This window comes from Strix uralensis, chromosome 13, assembly GCF_047716275.1.
Source record: "Strix uralensis isolate ZFMK-TIS-50842 chromosome 13, bStrUra1, whole genome shotgun sequence".
In the NCBI taxonomy this organism is placed as follows: domain Eukaryota; kingdom Metazoa; phylum Chordata; class Aves; order Strigiformes; family Strigidae; genus Strix; species Strix uralensis.
In genome coordinates this window covers 24735757-24758249 of record NC_133984.1, presented here as the reverse complement: position 1 = coordinate 24758249, position 22493 = coordinate 24735757, and the positions used below count along the sequence as shown (strand labels likewise).

The following is a 22493-nucleotide window of genomic DNA, read 5'->3' as shown; positions in this document are numbered from 1 at the left end:
AAAAGGCCTGACCCTGCCTCAAAATACACTCAGATCCAAGAAAAGGGAAGGTTTCTAGTGTATCTCTGCTCTCCCCATTTAAGAGTTTTGCTGTAAGACTCAAACAGCTTCTGGGATCAGAGGGATTCATTTCGGCAGCGTCAGGCGTGTGAAATCTGAGTCAGGGTTGAATATCCCCAGGTCTGCCACCAGCAACCCCCCTGCCCCGAGACGAGCAGCCCTAGCCACTGCCTGTCCCACAAAGACCTCCTGGGAGCATGGGCCCTGCCTCACACCCCTCTCCCATCACTTCCTCACCGTCACTGAGGCATGTCTCTTCCGCAAGCGTCCCCTGGTCCTGGCTGGCAGACGGAGTGACCTGTGGCCTCACCTCTATGAGAACTTCCCACAGGCACTCCTGTACATCCTCCCTGTCACCCTGCTGATGCTGCTGCTCCCCTGTTGCCTCATGCACATGTGTGTTTCGCCCACCATCTGGTAGTCCCTTTCTCTGGGGCACGTTTGCTCCTCTGGGTCATAGCTCCCAAATCCCTGCTGTCATGAGCAAGACGTGGCAGCAAGGAGGTACACCCCTGGTCACCTGCGTAAGATGCAGCAGGAAAAGATTTACAGGGGAGGATGCTGACCGAAAGCTAGTCCCTAGTCTTTTAACTTAAGGCCATAGTTAAAAGTAAGTTTAAAAAAAGCAGACAGGGCCCCAGAGCACAAAGGTTATATCAGGACTTTCTCCAGGCTTCCAGATCACAGTGTCTGCTCAAGAAGTAAGCTTTCTGGCTCTGTTTGCACACAAAGGTGATGCCATGGTCTGAATTCCCCCGTGGGATGTGTTGGGGGCAGCTCTCTCCTTGCTCCCTGCCCAGGCTGTGCTGCTGGGGCTCTTGCCCCCTGGCAGTTAGAGCAGGTGCTGGAGCCGGTCACGCCAGCGCCTGCAGCTCCCACACCGCTCCCCCGTGTCTCGCAGCATCTGGGCCTTCTGATAGCCCCGTCTGGGGCAGTCTTATTCCCCACAAGGCAGAGGAAACTTGCTGATGGAACAAGATGGATTTTCTTTCTTTTCTTTTTCTCTTCCTCTTACTCCCCTGGTTTCCTGTTTCCTTTCTCTAAAGATTTACACCCTTCTTGTCCTTGTATTTCTTAGGGTAACTTTAGACTGGGGCAACCCAGGGAACTCATCTAGCAGCAGTGTGGGAGTCTGGTGCAGGGCAACCTCAGACCCTCCAGGATCCCAGGAGCGGCGTGAAAAACCGTTTCAGTGATTATCTTAAAGAACATTCCACCTGAACTCATTTCCCATCACCAAATAAAGCTCAGACTGCACCCGGGCTCTGGCATCAGTGAGACTGTGCTCAGCACCAGCCCAGAAAGTTTGACGAGAGCCCTTCCCACCGCACGGCTCAGGGGTGCGGGGCTCTGCCGTCCCACCCGTGGCCCTGGAGCGCACGGGGAGGGGGGAGACCCAGACGAGCACAGGGAAAACGGGGCCATCCCCGCCGCAGCACAGGGACATCCCCGGGTGTCCTCACCCTTGGGGGAAGCACCCTGGGGAGCAGCGCCCCCCATCCTGCCCCGCGGCGTGGGCTTGGGAGAGGCGGGTGCGGAGCAGCGCTGCGTTGGCGAGGTGCTGGCCCCGTCCCTGCGGGGGCACAGAGCCCCCCTCGGAGCCGGCCTCCTGCCCGGGCCTTGGCGGCCATGCGGGCTGGCGGGAGGGGGTGCAGCCAGCCCCCCCGCGGGGGTCAGCACCCCCCTGCGCCGGGCCGGCCGGGGGTGGCGGGGCCAGGGCCCGTTCCCGGCAGAGAGCCCGCGGGGGCAGTTTCACGGGGGAGGCGGGGCTCTGCGGGGCGGCCGGCGGTGCCGATGTGCCGCCTCTGCGGGGACGTGGCGCCCCCTCCCCTCCCCTCCCTTTCTGGGGCCGCCCCCCTTCCCCTTCCCGGCACCGCCGGCCGCTCCGCACCGACCCGGAGCCGGCGGGGGGGGAAGCGCAGCGAGGCCACAGCACCGGCGCGGCGGCCCCGGCCCTCCCCCGCCCGCCCGGGCCCGGCCCTCCCCCTCCCCGCCTGGCTCCGCCCGGCGCCGCCGGCCCGCAGGGTCCCCCCGCTGCCACAGGGCGGGCGGCGCGCCGGGCGCTGCGGGAGCCGGGGCCGAGCGGCGGGGCCGGGCCGCTCTGCGGGAGCCGGCGGCACCGGCGGCCCGATGACCCTCAAGTCGGGGCGCAGCGGCGGCAGCATGCGGACGGCGCTCTCCGACCTCTACCTGGAGCACCTCCTGCAGAACCGGGCCAAGCCCGAGGTGAGCGGCGGGGGGGGGGGGGGCAGCGCCGCCCCCAGCCCCGGCCCGCCCCCCCGCGGCGGCACCGGCAGCCCCCGGAGAGCGCGCGTGCCCCCCACCGTTCCGCGTCCCCCGCCCCCCCCCCCCGCGGGCCCGCAGCGCCCCCCCCCCGGGGGTCCCCCGCCATCCCGCACCCACGCGGGCGGCAGCAGGGCCCCTCGGGCAGAGCCCCCCCGGCGGGCAGGCGGTGAGCATCGCGGTGCGTGACCCGTGGGTGCGGTCCCGCGGGTCCCCCGCACCCCGGAGCGGGGCTGGGGGCGGCGGGGGAGCGCTCAGGCAGCGCGGCCGGGCAGGGAGGAGGAGGTGGGCGCAGGGGAGGAAGGCTGCAGCATCCTGCCACGGAGGAGCTTGGGCTTGTTTTGCTGCAAAGTTGTAGCTGGTCTGAACTGGAACTGCCTGTCACATGAGCTGATTCAGCTGCGAGCAGCCTCCCGCGGGAGCTGGAGGGGTGGCGGTGGGGCTTGGCCCCAGGGAGGGAGGATGCAACCAGCCCCTCTGACACCTACCCCGGGGCAGGGGGGGGGGCGAGGGGCGAGCACACCCGAGGAGATTAGGCTGCACCAGCCATCCCGGGTCTGCTGGGAGGCCTCTGTCCCCAGCCAGTGTCACTTGGGGTAGCCTGGGTGCCACCGGGAGAAGGTCAGCAGTGCCCAGTGCTGAGCAGCTGGTGCTTTTCTCCCAGCAGAGATTTGCAACTTTGAGCAGAGCCGTGGCGTAACGAGCCTGGGCTGAGGTTTCCTTGTGGCTGTGGGGAGCCTTTGAGAGCAGGAGGGAAATTTTCCTGAAGTGCTGCTTATCCCGTTGGTCGCTACAGCATCCAAAAGAGGCTTCTCAGATCTGTCCCCTACCAGTGGTTCATGAGCTTTTTTTGGCTCAACCCTGGCAGAGTGCTTTAAAAAAAAAAAAAAAAAAGCTTTTAAAGCCAAGTGCCTGGATCAGGCAGCTGCTGAGGGGAGCTCTCCCATCCCTCTGCCTGCAGGATCCAAGCAGAGGACTTGCCTGGCTTCAGGGATAAATTGCCAATGGCAGCAGGGCATGGAAAAAGCAGGAGCTGGCCTGCAGCTCCCTGGTGTTACGGAGTGTTTATCCCAGTGGGGATAAAGCGAGATGGTGAACTGGGATCTGCCTGGGGCCGTTTAGGAGAAGCTCTGCAGGGCTGGCACTCAACTGGGGTTACGTGTCCTGAGCTTGCCGGGCAATCGTGCTCATCCCCATGGCACGTGCATGCAGAGACGGTGCTGGCCACGGTGGCTGTGGCCCCTCTGTGGGACAGCAGGGACATTGTCCGGCAGCAGCTCCCGGGAGGGGTGCTGGGCCCGGCTGGGCCCTGGCTGGAATCAAACAGGGTGGCTGGGAGGTTTCTCTTCCCCATTTCCTCTGATGGAGCCACACGCTGGGAACCGCCATCCCATGTTCCTCCCATGGTGGCAGGGCCTGCACACCCTCCTCGAGTGGAAGCCGTGTCGTTGCTAGAAAACTAGCCAAAGTGGAGGAAACCGCTTGCCCTCTTCCCTTGAGCCTCACCACATGCCTCCATATCTTTTTCTTATCTCCCAACTGGCAAATACTGATTTACTAAAGAGGTGTGGGCTTTGTTCCCAGCTGTGCACCTGGTTGGCAGAGTGACCTTGGGCATGTCCCTTTATTGGCCGTGACTCAGTTCCCCAGCTGTGAAATGGGCAGCAAATGTGACCTTTGTGAGTCCAGTGGAGAAAAGGAGGGTGCTTCTGGAGAGAGCTGAGCCTGGGGGTGCGGAGGGGACGCTGCTTCCCAGCGGTTCCCAGCACCCAGCCAGCACCAGCTCCGGAGCAGACTGAGGCCACAGTCCCCAGGGACCAAGTCTTGAAATGTCTGAGGGCAAAACTGGTGGTTGAAAGCTGAGCAAAACTTCTGGACTTGACCAAAATGAAGGGGGCGGGGTGGGCTGTTTCCAACTTTTTCCTCTCAAATGCATTTTGCCATGTTCCAGGCTGTAACGGCTGCAGGGGAAGAGCCATTTCGCAGGGCTTGTTCTGAAAGGTTTCTTCTGTCAGTGTTGTGGTGTTACTGACTCTCCTCGGGAGGTGACCGGTTTCACAAACACATCTGGAAGGCTGCATCAGCCTTTCCTGATGGCAAGATGGTGCCTCAGCAAAACTGACTGTGCTCCCTTGAAAATCTGGCCCTTTTTCATCGCAGCACTCCGTGATCTGGAGTCAGTGTGAGGGCACGCAGCGCCACTGGCATCTTCTGGCCTCCACGACCACTCGTTTCCCTCCTATTTCTCTGTTCCCCTTCCCACTGCGACCTGTTGGTGTTGCTGGGCCTTTTCCCAGTGTCAGCAATGTAATCCAGTTTGGTGTAATTACATTTGTTATTTTTATTTTTTTAAATCGGGATCATATAGCTGGAAGGGGTCTTGGGTGAGGTTGCTCCTGCGTTGTGCTGGCAGGCCTGAGAAGGCAGTAACCCCTAGGGATGAATTACTTCTAAATGTCCACGTGGCTCTTGCTCCCCAGACTGCTGGAGCAGCCCAAAAGCAACTCCCAAGCTCAGGGGGGTTTTTTGGCAGTTTGCTCTTTTTACACATCGCTGTGTTTTTTAAGCTGTACTGAGCCCACGATGCACACGTCTGCTGGATGGTGGGGTGGCCAGGCTGGAGCACTGTAAGGTGGGAGGAGAGGTTGCTGGGCCAGGACATCTCTGCACCATGCAGTGCCCCGGGCTCCTTGCGCACACCTACGGTGATTATAACGTGAGGGGTGATGATTCCTCGAGGGAGCTGGGATTTTGTGGCTCACTGTGGGCAGTGGAGCGTGTTCTGGGCAATCCCTGCTCCAGGGTTCCCTCCTACCGCTGAGCTGCTGTATTCTGGGGGCCCACTTGGCAAAGCCAGCAGCATCTGGTCTTTTTTTGCGCGCTTGCCGGGCAGCCCTGTGCTTCCAAGGGCACCTGATTCTGAAGTCTCTTGGTTAGAGCAGCAAGGAGAGCCCAGGAACCAAACCACCAAACTTGCCCCTTGCACTACGGTGCTGCTTTCCTCAAGTGCTGCTTCAGCCTCCTGCAAACAAGCTACCCAGTTAGTGTTTGATTTGCCCGGTGGCATGCAGTCTGCCTGAGGCAGTGCCACACAGGAGCAGCCCTGGCAGACAGTGCTGACCCTGCGGGGGACAGGATGCTCGGCCCTCGCTGACCATAGCTCCGCACTCACCAAAGTCCTGTTGGAAATGCTGCTTGGGGAGCCGGTGCCCTTCCCTCCGCCCTGGGATATGGGGAGAAATCAGGGGTCTTGAGGAAGACACGGGCAGGGAGCTGAGGTGCACCTCTTTGACCCGTGGAGCCGGTGGCTCCTCTGTGCATGGCCACCTGGAGCAGGATTTCTGTGCGAGGGTTTGTCCCCTCGCCAGCAAGGCACCCATAGGGCTGCTGGGTGCTGGGCAGGGCCGAACAGCCCCGTTGGGGCCCTGCTCAGCACCCAGCAGCTCTATTGCACAGCTCAGCCCCCCAGCCTCCTCACCCCATGTCTGCTCAAGGCTGGCCCTAGCGCAGGGTTGTGCAGAGCCGGCCGCGGCTGGTGGCCACGGCGCTGGCTCTCAGCAGCACTCGCAGACGTTTCCTGCAAAGCAGTGCGTAAGTAGCAGGGCCTGGCCTGCTGCCAGCATGACTTGAAAGGCTCTTGAGGTCACAGGCTATGCCGGGCCAAGCTGGCCGAGAGCGTGGTGGCTGCCAGGAGAGTGCAGGGTAGGCGATCCAGCCAGCCGGCTCGTGTGCATGGAGCGTGAGAGCCACACACGTCTCCTGTCTCCGGCTTCTGGATGCCCAACACTGGGGCTGGAATCTGCCACCCCCTGGGTCCTGGTCCTCCTCGTGAGCCAGGCATTTTCCTGTCCCCATCCACCGGCTGCCCAGTGTGGTCAGCAAAAGCCGACGCCATCCCAGCGTGGCTCTGTTTGGGGCAGGGGGAGTTGCCAGAGGGCCCTGCTGGGCTCAGGGCTGCCATCAGGTGACTGGTGGCTGTCCCCAGGCACAGCAGCGAGACTCTGGGAGTCACCGAGGTGACACTGCTGCTGCATCAGCATCAAGGGCTGGGTGTTTTCTCCAGCTCTCAGCAAAAAGCAAAGGTCAGGGCCGGGAGGCTCAGCTGGCAGGGATGGTGGGGACAGCGGGGACAGGAACTCCCAGCCTCTGGAGCAGATTGTGCTGTGTCCTGGGTCATCGGGCTCTGCTGAGCCTAGAGGTTTGAAGCCAGGGATTGCACAGTGTAACGCTTTCCCAAGGCATGACCAAGATAAGTGTGATCTGTGCTGACTCAAACCACCTCACGGGCACTTTGGCCTTGGGCAGGGCTGGAGAAGTTCCTCATCCTCTTCCTGCTCCCACCCACTGGCTCAGCAGAGCTGGAAGAGCTGGCAGAGAGCTGAGGGCTGGCTCTAGGCACCCACACTGCTGGATTTGTCCCTCTGCCCTGCGAATGGCACGGGAGCAGCGTGCCCTGCTCTGGGGCTGGCAAGCCAGGCTGGGGGCTGCGAGTCACTTTTCCTGCCACCCCACGAGTCCTTGACCCAGGTGTTGCTCTGGGCTGGGATTCAGCCTCCTCCTTTAAGCTGTTGATGGCTGCAGCCCACACAGTCCCCTTTTTCCTCTGAGGGGGAGGTTGGTTGGCTCTTTTAGAAACAGTTGGCTTAAAAATAAATCTTGAATCTTCCCTGTCACTGCAGCGTGGGCACATGGCTCCCTGCACCCTTCCTGCCCTGGCCCAGCCCTGCCAGCGCCCTCTCATCGAAGCTGCGATAGCGCTGGGGGCTCGATGCTGGTCTGTTCCTCTCTGCCAGCCTTTCTCGTGCTGACCCAGCTAGTCCTGGCTCTGCTGCCCCTGCCTTTGGCTCCCTCCCTGCTTTTGGACATTGCACAGGGCTGGGCCACTGTCTCAGCCTGGCAGCACTCCAGCACATCCCTACCAAAGCTCAGTTTGTTGTGGTTTAGTGCCATGGCTGCACCCCACTGGGAAATGCTCTTCACCGCAGTTGCACCCACATGAACCTTCCCCGTAGCCTGGCCAGGTCTCGCCCCTTGGCAGTGTGGGGCTGCAGCCCCTTCTCTGCTCCGGGCCGGTGCCTGTGGTGCGCGAGAGCGAGCCAGGGTGCTGGGCTCAGGCTGGTAGCACAGAGCCCGGGGGCCCAGCGCTCGGTCAGGGGTTGGCAAGCGGGTGTGCAGAGGGGAGAGCTGTTGGCTCTGCCTGGCTGGGCATGGCGTGCAGCGTCGCTGATGCGGGACTAAAGCCGGCGAGGACCTGGCTGGGCGTCCCTGCGGGTTTGCTGGCTGTGGCTCCCAACCCGGGCGCTGCTGGGAAGGCGGGTACAAGCTGGGCAGCAAAGCTGGTAGCCCGGTGTGGAGTGGGCAGCCAGGAGGGTTTGCTTTGCCTTGTGGTCTGGCGTGGGGATTTGAGTGTGCCACATGGTGGGCAGGGGCTGCAGATCAAAGCTGGCCTGGGTTTTGCTGGGCCAGCAACAATTTGGGAGAGGCTCGAAGGAAGTCTGCTGCACTGGGGGCCAAACCAGCACGTCTGCGAGCTGTGCGGAGAGGTTGCCCAGCATGCCCGAGGGCTCTGACAGGACTGCCTCCGGCTTTCTCAGACTGGGAGGTGGCAGATCAGTTTGCAGTGGCCCTGCCGCATGGCAGGGCGGGTTTGGAGGTCTCTGCCTGGGACCCCACGAACCCTCCACCTGCCCCGATGCCAGAGCCTGCTGGAGACAAACAGAGGTTTCCCCATGGCTGAAAGTCCCTGCTTGGCTTCCCAGTGCCAGCCAGCATGAACTGGCCTGTAGCTGGGAGCTGGGGAGGTGAATGGGGAGTTTCTGGCTGGCTTGGGAGCATGTTGCCTTCAGTGCCTGGATGTGGATGTGGCTCTGCACCGTGTTGGTTGCCCACTGACATAGATGAGAAAAGGTTGAACTTGCAAACTGAGCCAGGGCAGAGCCTGGCCCCAGTTCTCAGGGGTGAGTCTTAAACTGCGCCGTTCGCTCAGTGAAGCTGTTCTGGGCTTTATGCTCTGCAACAAGCCTGCTGTGGGCCAAATGCTGCTGCGACACACAAGTAGTGTTTGGGACTCGTTGCTGCAGAAGATGATCAGCTGTGGACACTTTTGGCTTCTGCTACTTGCAGCTTTTCCGAAGTTTTCTTACCTCCTGCATTTCCCAGGCTGGAAAACTGCAGATCAAGCCCGCATCCACACCTTCAAGGGTGAAGGTCTTTTGCTCTTACCTTTTCTTGCTCCTACTGTCCTCTCCTCCAGGCCCTGGGTCTCTCCTCTCCCCGTGCCCCACCTGCTCCCCAGGCACCCTAACATGGTGGAGTAGCTCAGCCCCACAGTGGGGAGACAGCACTCCCAGGCCCTGTTCAGATGGAGCCCCTAAATCCCAGTCTTTGTTTTGCCCTGACAGGCCATCACTCAGTCCCCAAATGCCATGACTGAGGACATTTATACCAACGGCTCAGCGACTCTGGGCAGCCCCTCCCACACCAACAGCCGCGAGGTGCGGAAGATACGTCTCATCCAGTTCGAGAAGGTCACAGAGGAGCCCATGGTGAGAGCTGGCAAGATCCCAAAGCCTGGTGGCACCCGGGGGGGCGGAGGGGCAGGTAGAGCTGTGCCAACGGGCTGGCCTCGGGGGAAGCAGGAGATCGATCGCTGGAGGTGTTGGCCACGGGAAGAAGGTGCTGGATCGTGCCTCCTGCCTGGGAACCCGGAGCGAGCCCCATCAAAGGGTGGTGATACTTGTGCCAGGAGGAGCTGCAGCAGGCAGGGCTGGCCAAGCCAGGGGCTTCCCCCCAGCCACTGTGCAGCCCACTGTGGACATGGGCCTGGAGAGGACTTTGCTGGGAACACGGAAGCCCTCCCCTCCAGTGAGCAGTCATGGATTTTCCTGTCTTCCAGGGAATCACGCTGAAGCTCAATGACAAGCAGAGCTGCATGGTGGCCAGGATCTTCCACGGGGGGATGATTCACAGACAAGGTAACGAGGCCCTTGTAGAGGCAGTGTGTGGCAGCCCCCCAGCACTGCTGGGTTTCCCCTGTGACGTGGACATCTGTGTCTGATCCTCCACTAGGAATGTGTCAGGAGCTCAGGACTTGCTGGTCTCTCTGCATGGTCATTGTGTTAATACACTGGAGGCTTTAGGGAGAAAGAAAGGGCTGGGGGAAGGGCTCTCTCAAAATGAAACCAGAGACAGTCTGTCTCTGTCTTGTGATGCGGTCACTGTAACGAGAGATGGATCATACCCCAGAGACTACAGGAGAAGCTCTTCCCATTCCTAAAGTGCGCAGGTGGGACAGGCTTGCTGTAGATTGGCTCTGCAGACCAAAGGAAGATGCCAAAAGAAATAAATAGGTGCTGTTTTCTGGTTTTGGGTCTTGCCAAGGGGGCATGGAAATGAGATGTTCTGTGCTTAGAAGAAGAGGCCCCTTTTCCAGCCTTAGAGCCAAGTGGGAAGTCTGAGCTTACCCCTGCCAAAATAACACAGGAGCCATTCCAATAACACTACTGGAGCCTGATTTATAGCAGTATATCCGAGGCTGTAATCTGCCTGGGCTTATAAACTGAAAACACACAAAGTCAAGAATGCTTGTGTCAAGGGCCCTGTAAGGGGGCTGTCACTTGGCTTCAGGTGAGGTACTTGGGGTTGGGTTTGAATAACTCTGAAACAGGTGCTTTGACCAGTCTAAAGCACTAAAGGACACACAGTGGAAGGCGTCCTGATGACCTTCAGACTGGATGAAGTGTGTGTATTGGGTGGAGGGGGAAGAAATCGATCTCCTTGTGCTTTATTCCCATGTGCTTTGGTGACACGTGTGGCTCCACAAGCATTGCCCAGGCAAACGCCAGTGTCCTGGCCACAGCTTGCCCAGGGGGTCAGGAGGCTGGTGGAGCTGTGTAGTTTGGGTTTGGTGAGTGGCTCTTGTCCAGTCCTGCATTTTCATGTTTCTCCCATTGCTGGCAGGCTCCCTTCACGTGGGTGATGAAATCATAGAAATCAATGGGCAGAGTGTGAGCAACCACTCGGTTGACCAGCTGCAGAAGATGCTGGTAGGTATTTGTGTTTGGCAGGGCTGTTCCCCAGGAAGGACCCCTTTGGCCTGCAGATCTGCATGCTGGCTGAGCATTCGCCCCCTCCTAGATGCCAGTGCCAACACAGAGCTCTGTGCAGCGGTGTGATGTGGCAGGAGCTGGGGCCGCTGCGTCGGGGGGCTGTAACACGGCCAAGCACCAGGTCTCTCTATGCAGCCTCGGTGCTCTGTGCTTGCAGCTTGTTTCAGGCCTCACGAGAGCAGCAGCGAAGGCTGTTGGCTGGGTCCCTGACATGTACTGATGTGTGTGGGGCTTGGAAGCCACCTCTGCTTGCCAAGACTGGTATGCAACTCCAGCCCAGGAGCTGGCTGCTCTTGCAGACCGGAGCCGCTCCCGCAGGTCACCTTGGTGCCATTTTGTTGCTGCTGATGTCATGATGATCCTGCCAGGCCCTTGCTAGACAGCTTTGGACAGGGTCTCAGACCTGCCTCGGGTTCACACGCTGAGGCCATCCTGATCTCTGCCCAGCATGTGGGACTGTCCGGAGGGAGGTGGTGGTGGTGCTGAGGACACCCACCAGGAGCCCGAGCAGGAGGCCTGGCCCTGCCGCAGTGCCACAGTCCTCTCCTGGCTGGTGGTGGGACATCCCTTCTCCAGACAGCAGGACCAAGGAGGAGCTTGTCTTTGCCTCTCAAGAGGCACAGTTGGCCCAGGAGGTCCATCCAAGCCTCCAGATGTGGTTGTCCCCACAGGACAATGTAGGTCTTGTGAAGCATGTGGGGCAACAGTGCATCTGGCCAGTGGCAGGCAAGGGGGTGCCGTGCCTCTCATGTCACCAGGAGGGCAGGAGTGAGAGGCCAGCTGATGGAGGGGACCTGGCAGAACCAGCCCCTCCTCCCAGGCTCCTCACTGGGGCAGCCAGGCCAGAGATGATACACATCTCCATGTTTGCTCTGTGTGCCCACAGCCAGCCCCTTATGGGGGTGTTGGTGTCCCCCCACGGGGATGGGAAGCGTGGCAAAAGTATGCTGCCATGGCTCTTCGCCCAGCCGTGGCAGAGCTGTCTCTGGCCAGGCTGTGGTGTCCCCCAGGCACTCGGCAGTTCCCTGCACGGGTTGCTGCTGTTGGGCTGCCTCCAGGCACCACCTCCTCCAACTCTTCTTTCTCCCCTTCCTTTGTTCACTAGAAAGAAACCAAGGGGATGGTCTCAATAAAAGTCATTCCCAACCAACAAAGCCGCCTCCCTGCTCTCCAGGTAAGTGCAGCTTCCAGACCCACGGGCTGTGCCGGGACACGGCTGCGGGGCCGTGTGGGGCCAGAGTGAACCGCAGGGGACCAGCACTGGGGAGAGAACTGTGCTGAGCCAGGGAAGGACAAGGGGATGGCTGCCTGGTCACCTTGCCTGAGCTGCTGGAGGATGAAGGGACCTGTCTTGTGCTTACATTGCTGCAAACAAGCAGATTTTGGCCCTGTGTGGATGTATTTAGTCAATGTGTGTGTAGGAACGTGGGCCTGGGGTGCCTGAGCCACAGTGGTACATGTGCGCAGTGTCTGGGGATGGGAAAGCAGCGGCGTGTGCACACCAGGAAGTCCAGGAGAGCTTCCTGCCACCTTCAGAGCCGTTAGAGCCACATCCCCACCGCGGGGCCACAGCAGCACCTCCAGGTGCAGCACCGGGCTGTCACTGATGTGTGGTGCCTCAGCCACGAGGAGGGTGACGTAGGGCTGGATGTCACCAGCACGCTTGTGAGCAGCGCGTGGGAGGAAGGAAGTGGTGGGAGAGAGGAAGGCAGCTCCGTGTGCCTGCTGCCACTGCCAGGGTGACGTGCTGTGCCAGGGGGCGACACCTGCCTGGCTTTGCCTTTGAAGTCCTGCTGTAGCCGAAATGCCCAGGGAGCAGGGAGGGCTGGCTCTTCTGCCAAGCCTCCAGTGTGTAGTGGCTGGGATGCTGTCCTGTCTCTGGGTGCAGGAGCCAACCCCAGCACAGCCCCCCTGTCAGGGACAGGCAGGAGTGAGAGAGGAGCTCAGAGGCAGAGGGTGGGGGATGGGATGGGATGGGATGGGATGGGATGGGATGGGATGGGATGGGATGGGATGGGATGGGATAACCCCTGTCACCCTGCTTCCTTACCCAGAGAAGCTGAAGTCTGTCAGCATGATGGCAAGTGAAAACTGTCTCCATTTCTTGCTCAGCCCATGCTGTCCCCATTCCAGCTCAACCAGCCTTGCACGTGTTTGTTTCTGAAACACTGGCCCATGTCTGCCCTTCCCTGCTGCCCATCTGCCCTCCCTGGCCTGACCCAGCCAGCTCCAGTCGGCCAGGCCAGCTCAGTGCCAGGGCAAAAGTTACCTCTGAGAGAAAGAACACAGTTGCTGGCTCGCCTGAGACTGGCCGTGGGCTCAGGGAGGGACATGGGGACAAACTCCCTCCCTGTCCCCCCTGTTGCTGTGTCCAGGGCTGTGGTGCTGTCTGCTCCCCAGCTCACAGGCTGCTCACGTCTCTGCTTGTTGCAGTCCACCGCCGAGAGTGGACTTTTGATTTTGTTTCAGCTCCCTGGATCCCCATGATCACCTTCATTCCAGGTCCTGGCAGGCAGGACAGTGCACATCCTGGCATCGTGATGCCCCCCTGCCCTGGCTTGCCCCGCAGCCTGGCAGCCAGACACTTTGAGGCCAGCTGAGTGCTTGGGGCAGGTCTGCTTGGGAGGATTCTAATGAGAAGCACTGAGCACTCGGGGCTCCTGAGGTCACTGCCAAGCTGTTCCCAGGCGTAAACCGCAGCCTTTTGACTTTAAAAACCAGGGCTTCTCATGCTGGAGCCTGCTCAGTACCCGGAGGTGGGGCTGGCAGCAGGCAGGCAAATAGCTTGCATTTGGAGCTGGCCCTTTGCAGTCCATGGGTGATGGCTGGAGCTCTCTGATGCTAACTCCTAATTGGTGTAAGGGAGGGTCTTTCCAAAAGTGGCCTGGTTATGTCTGGTTTGGGGTACCAGGGCTGCAGGAGCAGAGGGCTCCAGGCAGATGCTTGGGCAGTGCTTGCTGTGTGTCCCTTGTGTGGTTGTGTTGATGACCAGCTTCCTGGTGCCAGAGAGTGCTTTCAAAACAAGCGTTAGTCCTCATGCTGAAAGGAGATTCCACTCTTGTCTTCCATTGTGAGAGGTCTCATGTCACAGCTTGATCCATATGCTTGCTTTTCTGGCAGTGAAAGGGAACCGCGTCCATGTCCTGCTGGCCCTGTGCCTCCAGCAGCACTGCTGGAGGACGTACTGCAGGAAATTGTTTTAATGTGGAGCAAGGACAGCATGGTCTACCCTACCCAGGGAGGAGGACTTCCTAAGCCCTGCCTATCACATCTGAGGACAGGACATAGGCATCACCCCACGGGAATCCCTTTGCCCACTTGCCACATGCTGCATTTCTGGGATAAATATCAGGGTTGTGCTCAGGGGAAGCCTGCATTAGCACAAGCGTGAAGCTGGGCCTGATACTGCTGCTTCCCCTGTGGAAGGTTCTGCCTGTAGCATGACTGCTGGGCAGCCTCAGGCACGCCGCTGGCTCAGGGCCCAGCACCCTCCTGAGTGCTCACACAAGTCTCAAACAACGGGGAGCACCCATGACTTGTGGGACACCCTGCAGGACTTCGCACCATGACTGGGAGCTCCCAGCAGCCTCAGGCCCACAGGACAAAAAACCCCGGGAGGGGAACAAGGGCATTGTGAGCGCTGTGCTTAGCCACAGCCTTACTTTGTTCCTTCAACCCAGCCTTTCACTCCCCATCCTCCATACCCTGCCTTGGCTTTGCCCCCACCCTAGTCCTGAGCTGGTCCTGATCTTGCCAGGTACACTGGCCAGAGACAGATTGCAGCTGCAGCAGCGTTTCAGACAAGGACCTGTGCATCCAGGCACTGAGAGCAAGTGGCAGTACAGAAAATGCTGGGTGCAGATGCATGGTCTGCCATCCTCCTGGTGATAGGGGACTCTCATCCATCCTTTTGCTCTCTGACAGTCTGTTCTTCCTGAACAGCATTCCTGGAAAACAAGATCCGAGTGCGAAAGCCACATGCCATTTCTCTCCTGCCCTTGCAAAGATGCTCAGAGGCAGCGAGAGCCCAGGGGCGCCCGGCTGCCCGTCTAGCTTCAGGAGGGCTTGAGGCCGTGGGGGGGGGCAGCAGGGTGGGCTGCTCCAATGGGAGCAGGCGCTGTAGACTCCCTCCCAAAGATCTGAGTGAGCAGAAGGGACAGGGAAAGGCCACTTTCTCATGTTTTCCTGGTCCCCAGGGCTTCCCCAGCCCCAGGAGGGTGGCACAGTGCCCTGGGAAGCAGCAGCAGCTCACTTCCAGTTGCAGCTGTGATGAATATAACATTGCAAGAGTAGCTGATGCTGAAGAGGCCAGGACAGACCCAGGCAGGGATCAACATGGGGATTGAGATGTGGCCTTCCCTGAGGTCCCCAGGACATGGGACTGCAGGGTGCACCGCTGCGATGGCTCCTCTGGCTGGCTGAGCCCAGCAGCACTGCGCAGCGCCTGGGGACAGCAGGAGGGCTGCGTGTCAGGGCTGGAGCACCCGCTGCGGGGCATGCAGACCTGCCTAGAGGCAGCAGCTGTTTCACTGCCTCCCAGTAAAGCAAAGATGTTGTCCTCCCTCCCTCCCTCCCACTGGTCTCACTGTAGCTCCATGCCCAAGAGCTCCCTCCAAGGCTTTGTGCATCTCCCTTTCTCCCCCGCTTCCCAGCCTTGGAGGGGCCTGGAAAGCAGCAGGGACTGTGATCCCTCCTGGAGCAGGGACCTTGTGCGGGCCCCTCACTCCAAAAAGGCCATTGAATGACTCGAGCGTGTCCAGAGAAGGGCAATGGAGCTGGTGCAGGGTCTGGAGCACAGGTCTGATGGGGAGCGGCTGAGGGAACTGGGGGGGTTTAGTCTGGTGAAGAGGAGGCTGAGGGGAGACCTCATGGCCCTCTACAACTCCCTGAAAGGAGGGTGCAGAGAGGGGGATGAGTCTCTTGAGCCAAGGAACAAGCGCCAGGACAAGAGGGAATGGCCCCAAGCTGCGCCAGGGCAGGGTCAGACTGGCTCTTAGGAAGGATTTCTTTGCAGAAGGGGTTGTTGGGCGTTGGAATGGGCTGCCCAGGGCAGGGGGGGAGTCCCCATCCCTGGAGGGGTTGAAGAGTCGGGTTGACCCAGCGCTGAGGGATCTGGTGGAGTTGGGAACTGTCAGTGTGAAGTTAATGGTTGGACTGGAGGATCTTCAAGGTGTTTCCCAACCTAGACGATTCTGTGATTCTGTGAAGCCGGCTCTGCAGTCACTTCCTGGGGATGTGGTGTGGGGCCAGGAGCTGGACACAACCAAGATCTGCCACCCTGCGTGGCCATGCCAACTCTGGCCTGCTCTCTCTTTTGCAGATGTTCATGAGGGCGCAGTTTGACTATGACCCCAAAAAAGACAACCTGATCCCCTGCAAGGAAGCGGGGCTGAAGTTTCAGACTGGTGACGTGATTCAAATCATAAACAAGGACGACAGCAACTGGTGGCAGGGCCGGGTGGAGGGCTCCTGCACTGAGTCAGCAGGACTCATCCCTTCTCCGGAGCTGCAGGAGTGGTAGGTCCCTGGATTTGGCCAGAAGGGCTGGATCTGGGAGTGGAGAACAGTGACCATGTGCTACCAGGAGTGTGACTGTATTGGGTAACACCAGCATCACTGCTGGGAAAAGGAGGCACATGTCCCCTTCATCTGCCACAGGGTGAGCCTTTACCTGTCCCAGCAGCCACCCTGCTCATCTTGCCCTTGCATGTCTGAGGGACAATCCTGCTGCTCCCCCAGGGCTTGGGGTGACGGCTGGACCATGGTGGTGTCCTCCTCTTTTGGCAGGCGTGTGGCGAGCGTTACCCAGTCCAGCCAGAGCGAATCCCCAAGCTGCAGCCCCTTTGGGAAGAAGAAGAAGTGCAAAGATAAATACCTGGCCAAGCACAGCTCAAGTAAGTGTGAGCAGGGCAACAGGCTCCATCCCCAGCCCTGGCCATCACCCTGCCTCTGGGCAGGGGTGAGTCTGTCCTCCATGGCAGTCAGACCAAATGGCCTAGCAGTGCTGGTAGTGGGACCTTGGGAGGATACCCCACAGCTGTCAGCTTTTTTGAGTCCCTTCTCCAGAGTCCTCATACCCCTCGTGGCCACAGCCGTGTCCCCATGCAGCTCTGTAGTGCACAAGGCCGGAGCTGGCTCCCGCGGGAACTAGCGCTGAGCTCCCTGCGCTCCTGCGGTGACCGTCACCGGTGCTTCTGGCCCCGAGCTCCTTGGGAGGTTGGACTCCCAGGCCTCAAACCCCGCAGGCTGCTGACCTGCAGGTCCAGGGGTGGCCTTGCTGTGGTTCAGCAATTAAGAGAGCAGCCTGAACTGCTCCCCACAGCTGCCGAGCTGTGAGCCTGCCCCTCAGCCACCCGTGCAAACACCCCATGTCCCAAACACCCTGTGTCCCGGGCCAGCAAAGGCGGGTGCCTGAGGACGTGCTGGCTCCAAGCCCAGCCTGCAGCTCCAACCAGTGACAAACAAGGCTGTAAATCAGCAAGATAAATAAAGCTCCCCCAGCAACAAGATCTCTGCAGTGTCCTGCCACCTCCCCCTGCCCCCAGCTCCCAGGTCCTACTGTCCTGAGCAGAATTACTGAGCAAGAGCAGCCCTGGCTTCTCCTTTGGTGGTTGCTGGTCCAGCTCCCCAGCACCCCCTCCACACCTCCCGTGCTGCTGAGGCTGCTCTCCTTTTCCCCAAGCAGCCAAATGGGGACAAGCTCCCAGCCCAGTCCTGATCGCTCCCTCCGTTTTGCTGGAGGACCTGGCTTCGGTCTGCTACGCACGTGGTCCTGCTGCTGTGGCCGAGCCAGCTCTGACCACTTGCCCTCTCATTTCTCCTCCACCCCAGTTTTTGACCAGCTGGATGTGGTTTCATATGAGGAGGTGGTGAGGCTGCCTGCCTTCAAGAGGAAGACTCTGGTGCTCATCGGTAGGTCCTGCCCCAGGCATCCTCCACAGGCCCAGGGGCTGTGTGTGGTGGACACCAGGACTGGGGCAGTGCTGCCCTTCAAAACCTGGGGAGCATTTCTTCTGCCTGCAGCAGTCGCCAAGCAGGCTGCCCTCCTCTGAGCGGCATCGTGCATCGTCTGGCACCTGCACTGTGATGCTGAGGTAGCATTAATTCAGGAGTTTCCAGCTCCTAAGTACTCTACTGATAATGTTTATTAAAAGCAGCTGTGGTCTGTGCAGCTGCACCAAAGCAAGCACTCCCAGGGTGGGTGCTGAGCACTTGTGGGTGGACCCTGTGGGCATGGGCAGCCCACACAGCCCAGCTGTACTGGCCTCTCGGCACACATGGGTCCTGTCTCTAGCTGGGGCTGGAGCTGAGCATGCCCAGGGCAGGGAGAGCCTCTTCCAGAGCTGGAAGACACCATGGACCATCTCAGAAAGCAGATCCTGGGCAAGGCCCCAGGAGCTCTGCACCTTTTCTCAGACCCAGAGCTGCGGAGGGGCCCCAGCATCTCCTGCCAGGCTTCTGTGAGCCCAGCTGCAGCACCCATCCCTCCTTCTCTGTAGGGGCCAGTGGCGTGGGCCGTAGCCACATCAAGAATGCTCTGCTCAGCAACAACCCGGAGAAGTTCATGTACCCACCCCCATGTAAGTACCCAGCCAGGGTGGAGGGCACAGCACGGGACACATTTTCCCCCTTGAGCCAGGACCTTCTGGCAGCACATCGGAGGTGGAGAGATGTTCCCCCAGCACCACCAAGCCCCTGCGGTCAGAGACCACCACACAGGGCACTGCAGGGCCTCCCGCCTGCTGTCCCGGCGGTGGCTGCAGGGCTGCTGCCTGCACTGCACAGACTCTTCGCATCCCAGCGGCTCTCCTCAGGCTGGCTGAGCCCCCTACTTGTCCCAAGCAGGAAGGAGTTGAAGGGGGATTAGTACAGCCTAGTCTTGAGGTAGACAGGTCTTCCCTGCCCTAGCCCTGTGCTGAAAAAGGGAAGGCAAGACACCCAGGTCACCCAGAGAAGAGGCTGCCCGCTCCACTCTGTTCCCCAGTCCTGGGGGCCAGCACTCACCATCTCCCTTCCTCCCCAGACACCACACGCCCCCAGAAGAAGAATGAGGTGGATGGGAAGGACTACTACTTTGTCTCCACCGAAGAGATGACCCGGGACATCTCAGCCAACGAGTTCCTGGAGTTTGGAAGCTACCAGGGAAACATGTTTGGCACCAAGTTTGAAACAGTGCACAAGATCCACCAGCAGGACAAAGTTGCTATTTTGGACATTGAGCCCCAGGTAGGGAGCAGGAGAAGGGGTGGGCAGGACGGGGGCTGCCACAGATTGAACTCCCTGTGTGTTGGCTGTGACCGTCCCTGCATTCCCTGGTGCACTTCCCAAAGGAAAAAGCCAGGGAGTGCTGGGGTGGCATTTCCCTTCCCAGGACATGGGTGCAGTGAGGGTATTCCCTGCCACAGCACACACCTGGCTGTGACAGCAAGGCCAGGGCCAGGCAGCCAGGGAGGGAAAGGGACCCTTTCACCTCTCTGACACTGAGCATGTGGGTGCTGCTTTGCAAAGTGGCAGTTATGCCCAGTAGCCAGCCCAGAGCAGGGCTGGGGATGCCCTTTGGTCCCCCCCAGTGAGGTACGGGGGCAGGTCCATGTTGGGACCCCTGCTCCAGCTTCACCCAGCAACCCCCAGGCTCAGGAGTACCCAGAGAGCCCATGGCCCCAGACCGGGGTGGCCCCTCGAGCCCACCACTGCATCACAGGCACTATCACACTCTGGCTGGGGGGCAGCGTGGGGTAGTGGGGGACGGGAGCCAGCTGCCTGCACTTGCTCCCATCCCGAGGAACAGCCACACTGATAACTACCCCTTCTCTCCACAGACCCTGAAGATTGTCCGCACAGCCGAGCTCTCCCCGTTCATAGTCTTCATAGCCCCAACAGACAAGGCAGAGCAGGTGGGTGGCAGGGTGCCAGCTCCCGCTCTGGCTGTGCTCGCCGGCCCGCGGCAGGGGGTCGAGGAGCCAGCTGCAGCAGCCCAGGGCTCTCTCCCTGCTCCACATGAGCTTCTTCCTGTCCGCAGTGATTTTTGTGGTCCAGGAGACCGGAGCGACTTCCTCAGCCCAGATCTGAGAAACAGGAATTGGCGATTCCTGTAGCTGCATACTCTCTCCCAGCAGCATCATCGGCCGCTAACGTGTAGTGGGGCACACAGCCCAGCACAGCTGCAGAGCAGGAACATTTATCCTGCCAGCAGCTATGCAAAGGGAGGACGCAAACAGCAGCTCCTTTCATTCTTTCCCTCATTAAGATGCTCATCCCTCCAAAATTAGGATGAAAGCAGCACTGCCGCCGCAGTTAACTCGCACAGCACCAAGCACCGCGAGGCTGGCAGCCACAGCCTGGACCAGCTCCCTGAGGAATGGCCACAGGGAGAGGGGGAGTTATGGGAGAACAGGGAAACCCACAGAGCTGTGCTCCTCCTGGGCTTGTGGCCAGCCAAGGCCCCTCTCCCAACCTATTAATTTGGGGTTGATAAAGCTTAAAGTACAGCTAGTTTCCAGGGAGGACATTTATGCAGCCTTCAGAGCAAGCGTTGTACAGACATTTAGAGGCACATTAACCTGCAGAGGATTGTGAAGCCAGATGCAGAAGGCTGGGGGGGGGGGGGGGGGGGGGGGGGGGGGTGTCAGGGAGGGGCGGGAAACGGGGCTGGTTAGGAAGCTGCCCCCACTGCCACCCCATCACCCACCCCTGCCCCCAGACAGAGGACTGAGCTCCTGCCGCAGTGGTGCAGGCACTATATATAGCTGCCTGCCGCAGCTCAGGTAACTGCTTACTAGAAGGGATGCAGCAGAGCCAAAACACGACCCAGCAGGGCTCACATATCCCAGGCAAACTGCTTATTGCACTCCTCTCCCCATCCCCAAGAGCTGCAGAGCAACGCACAGCAGAGCTGCAGTGAGCACCAGCACCCCAGGCTCACCCCCCCCACACCCACCCCCAGGCACAGCAGCAGGGAGCCCCACTCAGAGAGATGGTGGGAATGGGTCTGGACTGTGCTGGGGAGGGCACGGGTGGCCGCAGGAACACTCCTGGGATGCCCCTGCTAACTGGGGAGCTGCACAGAGTAGCCACACCAGCAGGAGGGGGCAGGCAGCTTTACTTTTACTAGGAATTTAACTCTCTCGCAGCCAAAACCAGGATGGGGAGGCTGGTACACCTCTGCCAGCCAGGCTGTTCTGCTCAAAGGCCAGTGGGGGAGGGACCATCCTGCAGGGATCCTACCTTGAAAGCAGCTTTTGGCCTTGAGCTGGCTACACTGCCTCGTATATTAATGAGCAGTCTGCAGCTCAGTGAACCTGCTCCTCCCAGAAAGCTGCCACGAAGCATTTTAAAGATAAATACAAGACCAAGCAGGTCTGGCCTCACTCTAGCAGGTAACCCGATGCTCCCAGCATTGCATAAAAGTCCAGCAAAATTCCCACACGCTCCCAGAGATCACACAGCTCCTAGCTTGTCAGACAAGCTGCAGGGATGCTCTGTTCTCTGATACTTAGCAACCACTTCAGTTGTTTCGGTGGTGGGTGTTTGCCTGTTGGGTGGGCTGTGAGATTCCCCTCCTCCCCAGCCTTCTGAGCACTCTCTCACGTTTCTTGCAGTCAGAGGCTTTGCAGCAGCTCCGGAAGGACTCGGAGAGCATCCGGAGCCGATACGCACACTACTTCGACCTCTCGCTGGTCAACAACGGGGTGGAAGAAAGCCTCCAGCTGCTGCAGGAAGCCTTTGAGCAGGCCTGCAGCTCCCCACAGTGGGTGCCCGTCTCGTGGGTCTACTGAGAGGGCATCCACCCCCAGCCGCTTCCATCGACCATCCTGCAGCCACCGGGAGAAACCTTCTCCTCCGCTTCCCCTGACCACACGCAGTCCAGCACAACCCCCTTCCCCTGTACTCCACGGACATGGTCTCCAATCGGTCGACACACACGTAGGGTCTCCAGATCTCCTCTCCCTGGGGAACGCAGGACAGGGGCTGCCCAGGGGACGCCTGCCTCGTGCAGCATTGCGGTGCAGTGCTAAGTTGGTGGCTCCAGCAGAGCCCTGGGCACCCCATAAGCTGAGAGCACAGCTCCCCACCCCACCGGGCAAGGGAAGGCACAGTCCTGCTGTGGCACCTGGCCCGTCTCTGCGTCAGTCCCAAGGAAGTGGTAGAGCAGGGGCTTCTAGGCAGATGTCCCCTGCCATCACAGGGGTGCCTACTGCACCACCACCACCCTGAAAGCCTGGCTGGTGTCTGTGAGGCTTCAAGGAAGCCCACAGCTTAGGATGCTTCACACAGATCACACCAGGGCTTCTACATGCAAGGGTTTCCCCTCACGAACAGGGAAAGAGCTGAAGTGTGGATTTGACAAAGGGAGCATGGAGCATTCTATCCCCAGGCAGGTCTCACCCTGCATTCTGAGGTTGCAGTTGTCAGATTCATCCTGTGCAACTGTAGTTGTAAAAACTTACTGTATTTAAATTCTCACCGTGCAGCTTGGATTGTTACCACCTGGCCAGAGAAACTGGGCAGCAGCTGAGGAAGTCCCACAGACCCAACCCCATAGGGACAGATCAATGGGTAAATTAGATCCAGCCACAAGCATCTGTTGCATGCAGTAGAAAGTATCTCTGCAAAGACCATCCAGGCATGTTCTCCAGAGTCTAGGGTGTCTTGCACACTGTATGCAAACATAAGAGCCACCCCCACAAAGGGGTTTCTTTTTCTGCAGGAGTGTACTGACACACCAGCCCCACCATGACCATGTCCAGGAAGCATCACCATGGCTCCTGGGCAAACCACAGCCATCATTTAGGTGTTCAGCAGTCAGCTAGGGGAAGGGGGTTAAGAAGTCTTGTGCAATTTTTTAAGGATGCCAAAAATAAAATCTGTTGATGTGCAATAGGGACTTTCGTTCTGATCCACTGCAGGGAAACAACGAGCAGCAATAAACGTGTGCTGAAACACTGCTGTGACTGGTGTTTTACCTCTTAGGCTGAGCACTGGCTCACAGCTGGAAGTCTGTTCCCACCTCCCTGACCCCAACACTCTCAAGGTCAGGCAGGC

The 22493-nt window shown here is 59.6% G+C and overlaps 1 protein-coding gene across 1 annotated transcript; it reads left to right on the top strand.

Annotated features, from left to right (window-relative positions):
* The first annotated feature begins 1958 nt into the window (after nucleotides 1–1958).
* MPP1 (MAGUK p55 scaffold protein 1) lies at nucleotides 1959–22395 on the top strand. The gene is made up of 12 exons (XM_074883178.1): nucleotides 1959–2286; nucleotides 8745–8888; nucleotides 9239–9317; nucleotides 10303–10388; nucleotides 11557–11625; nucleotides 15772–15968; nucleotides 16239–16345; nucleotides 17283–17363; nucleotides 17951–18031; nucleotides 18475–18677; nucleotides 19271–19345; nucleotides 21050–22395. Exons 1-12 carry the CDS (start codon nucleotides 2191–2193, stop codon nucleotides 21224–21226), a joined length of 1395 nt encoding a protein of 464 aa, XP_074739279.1. The 5' UTR covers nucleotides 1959–2190; the 3' UTR covers nucleotides 21227–22395.
* Nucleotides 22396–22493: the final 98 nt, after the last annotated feature.

Bases quoted from the DNA above. Each gene is read 5' to 3' on its own strand.
- MPP1 (XM_074883178.1), top strand. From the start codon at position 2,191: ATGACCCTCAAGTCGGGGCGCAGCGGCGGCAGCATGCGGACGGCGCTC. The intron at 2,287-8,744 runs GTGAGCGGCGGG...TTGCCCTGACAG, and splicing joins AGAACCGGGCCAAGCCCGAG to GCCATCACTCAGTCCCCAAA. The intron at 9,318-10,302 runs GTAACGAGGCCC...CATTGCTGGCAG, and splicing joins GGGGATGATTCACAGACAAG to GCTCCCTTCACGTGGGTGAT.